Raw genomic sequence first — 3,696 nt, 5'->3', positions numbered from 1 at the left:
CAAGAATCGATATCCTGTGAAGAATACAGCAAGCTGAGCTAGCGAAAAATTTGTTCTCTCAAGATAATCAAAAGGATCAATGATAATGCTTATCAGTTGAAGCAGCCTAGTCATCTTCGTATCTCTGATGTGTTCAGTGTGAAGCATTTGATTCCCTACACAGGTGATTCATCAGAGGATGAGGAGACTTCTTACTCAAGAATGAATTCTTTCCGGTCTGGAAAGGATGACGTAAATGCTATAGTGGACAGATATCTTGATTTGATGGATCAAACTTGAAAGGATCAGCAATCAGACTGATTATACTTGGTCCTACTAATTTTGATCCTGTTGCATTAGAACAATTATGACTCTCTCATCCGACGTTAGAATCACTTATAAGATCTCAATTCAGAAAATTCTTTTCGTGCTCCATGAGTCTGACACTTCATCGTCATATCCGATTTCGGAGTCAGATTCTATTGTTTGATAGGTCATCAAGAGTCCGAAAGAATCTTAGATGAATTGGAAGTCTTAATCTTTGTCTTATTTTTTTTTTAATTTTATTTTAGATTATTAGGTATTAAGTTAGGACTTTTCCTCTATAAATATGATCCTTTTGGCCAACATTATATTCAATCTACTTTCTTTGATATTGAATCAAAACTTTGGAGGGGAGTTTCTTCTTACTCTCGTTGTTTTCTTATTTCGTGCATCATCTTTCTCTTTTATTTTCATGAAAACATGACTTTGACTGCATCACTGTACATGCAGTTAGGTAATATATTCTCTTTTAGCAAATTTTAGCACAAAAACATAATTTCTTTTGGTACTAGATTAATTAGATTCAAAGTTCTTGCTTAACTTAATTGTTATGCTATTATTATGAGTTAAAACATTGCCACACTTTAATTCTAAATTATATATTAATAACCTAGCCAACAATAAAAATATAATCTGCATTACAATGATCTAAAATATATGTGGAAGGTTGTATCATCCCAAATTGCTCGATTCGGAGTGTAAAGTTGTGCCAGAGGTGGAGTAGAATGGTTATGTACTTAGTTTGAGAAGCCAATGAGGGAGGGAGAGAGCGAGGAGAGAGGAACATGGAGAGAGAGAGAGAGAGCAACGAAGCGAGAGAGAGAGAGAGAGAGGGGGGAGGGTGAGGGTCGGAAAAGATAAAAGAAATCCTAAGAAAGGCCAGAAGAGGTTGGAGGGCAAGGGAAGGGCGGAGAAGGTTAGAGGAGGGCTGAGGAAGGCTGGAAGAGGGCTTCTACCCCCATTTTCCCTGTTTCAAATGAGATAAGGGTTTTTCTACCAAAAAAAAAAAAAGAGATAAGGGTTTCGAAGGGGCACCTTTTTTTATTTTGTGGTTTTTAAGTGAAGTCAAAAGCCTCTTTTGGGCTCCCGTTTCACGTGAAATAGGGGAATTGAGAGCAGAGGCCCTCTTCTAGTGTTCCCCGGCCCTACCCCTCCTCCTCCCTTTCTCTCCCTCCCTTCCTCCCACTCTCTCTCCCCCTCTCCCTCCTTCCTTCTTTCTCCTCTTCCTCTTCTATTGTCGGCTCTCACTTTATCAGTATGTACTGGAATATTGCATAGTATTATACGATATTGTACCACCGGTCTACCGAAACAGACTCTAGTATCTTATATCTTGATTTGAAAGAATAATCTAGTAAATCGGGCAACCTTGATCTCAACTTTTAGTTTAAAAAATACCTCAAAAGACATGAAGATCTTTGCAGGGAGTTATGATCATGATTTTCTTATTATGTAATGAGTCATTCTATACTAAGCAATCTTATCCAGTTAACTTTCAGGTAATAGTTTTTCTTCATTACCAATCCTAGGTATTATTCCAATATCATACTTTTATTCAGTGACCATTCTGGCCCTAAACGTGGTATCTTCAAAATCCTTCTCTATCCTCTTTGTTCTATTCTTTAGTCTCTTTGTTCTATTCTGCTTTCCGGGGTGGGCTGGTAGCTAGCATTATTAACTTCCATACTCAACTTGCCTCCCAAAACAAAAAATTATCCCCCACGAAAGAACCAGAATAATTTGAGGTGGGACATCAAACCATTACCTATAAAGATGCCATGTTCCCTCCCTCCGCTCACAATTAATCCTACTGTCCAATGCGCACAAGGACACGCTCCATCACCAAGCATATATTCTCGACACCCTCCTCCACTGAACCAACCTCCCCCGTTTATAAATGTAAACCCATCATCCCAAAAGCTCTAACACTGTCCACCAACTCCCCTCTCTCTATTAATTTCTAGCTATATATCTTTCTCTAGTCTCTTAGCTGAACTTCCAAAACTATTTCTTCTTCTTCTTCTTTCTGTCTCTCTATCTGCCACTATGAACTGATTCTAGCCTTATAAAACACTAGCTCCAAAACTCTCTATACACTTATCGCTCTGACTAACTAAAAGAAGTTACCATGAAGTACGGGGAGATCACCCACTTCGGCCACCCCCAGCACAAGCTCCGGTTCGAGTACGCGGAGATACCCTTCAAATGCGACGGCTGCAAGGAGGCCGGCATCGGGTCCCGCTTCAAGTGCAGCCTCTGCGACTACGACCTCCACAAGCAGTGCGCCCTCGCCGCCCCGTCCTCCATCCTCCGCCACCCCTTCTACCCGAAATGCGCCTTCTACCTCCTCCCCCGCCCTCCTGGCAACGGCCCCCGCTACTGCAACGCTTGCGAGCGCGACGTCTCCGGCCTCGTCTACCACTGCCATTCCTGCGGCTTCGACCTCCACCCCTGCTGCGCCAATCTCCCCCACGTCCTCGACGCCGACAGCGGTGGAGGAGGGGAGCTCCGGCTCTTCCTCCACCGCAAGGTGTCGGCGCCGTGCCACCGGTGCGGCCGGAAGGGGCGGAGCTGGAGCTACCGGAGTGCGTGCAAGCAGTACAACCTCCACGTTGCATGCGTGATGGAGATGCTGGTGGAAAGCTGGCACGAGATCTACTACGGCGTTGGCGGAGGCAGAGATGGAAAGCGGGGATTGGTGGGGATAAATGGGATGAATAGGATTCCGAGCATAAAGGGGGTGGGGAAGAGCCACCACCGGTCCCGGAAGGGGAAGGTGAAGCGGTGCTGCGAGCTGGCGGCGATGGCGGTGCAGTTCATCATCTCCGCCGTGCTTGGAGATCCGACGGCTATCATTGCCGGGGTGGTAGGGTCGTTTATATCCAGGTGAAGTCTTGAGGATGGCTTGATGGATGTACAACTGGACTTTGTATGTCGTGCTGGAATTGGACCCAAAAAGAAATGTTTGTTTCAGTGCACGGATGTTGGAGTTCTGAACACTTTGTACAGGCTTTGTAGTCCTGATCAACGGTTCAGGTAAACTATGCTTTTCGTATAACGGAGCCACGGTGCTATCTTGGACTTCGGGGTTGGTTGTGCAGCATGTGGACTTTGTGATTCACGATTTTGATTCTGTTTGTTGGTTTATGCCTTTATGGGTTCTTGGGATGTCGATGGGCCAACTGGTCCGAATTCGGACCAACACCGAGTGAAGCCTGCTCAAACACTGTATATGTTTATCGGCCACCGGGGGCCATCCACATCCCTTGGTTGGGTCACCCAGGTCGTAGGAGATCCAACGGTGGATTGCGAAGGAAGATGAATCCTTCCACGCGAAAGATAATCCCTTTTCGTCGTAGGTAGGCTTTCGACGTGAAAATGATCTTCTGCTGT

General features: G+C 44.9%; 1 protein-coding gene across 1 annotated transcript; it reads left to right on the top strand.

Annotated features, from left to right (window-relative positions):
• Positions 1-674: 674 nt before the first annotated feature.
• On the top strand, positions 675-3,384 carry LOC105036256 (uncharacterized). Its single transcript, XM_010912016.4, has one exon. It carries the CDS (start codon positions 2,432-2,434, stop codon positions 3,191-3,193), a length of 762 nt encoding a protein of 253 aa, XP_010910318.1. The 5' UTR covers positions 675-2,431; the 3' UTR covers positions 3,194-3,384.
• The last annotated feature ends 312 nt before the right edge of the window (positions 3,385-3,696 follow it).

This window comes from Elaeis guineensis, chromosome 2 (assembly GCF_000442705.2).
Source record: "Elaeis guineensis isolate ETL-2024a chromosome 2, EG11, whole genome shotgun sequence".
Classification (NCBI taxonomy): Eukaryota; Viridiplantae; Streptophyta; class Magnoliopsida; order Arecales; family Arecaceae; genus Elaeis; species Elaeis guineensis.
Note: the sequence above shows the minus strand (reverse complement) of the source record. Positions and strands in the feature narration are given on the sequence as shown.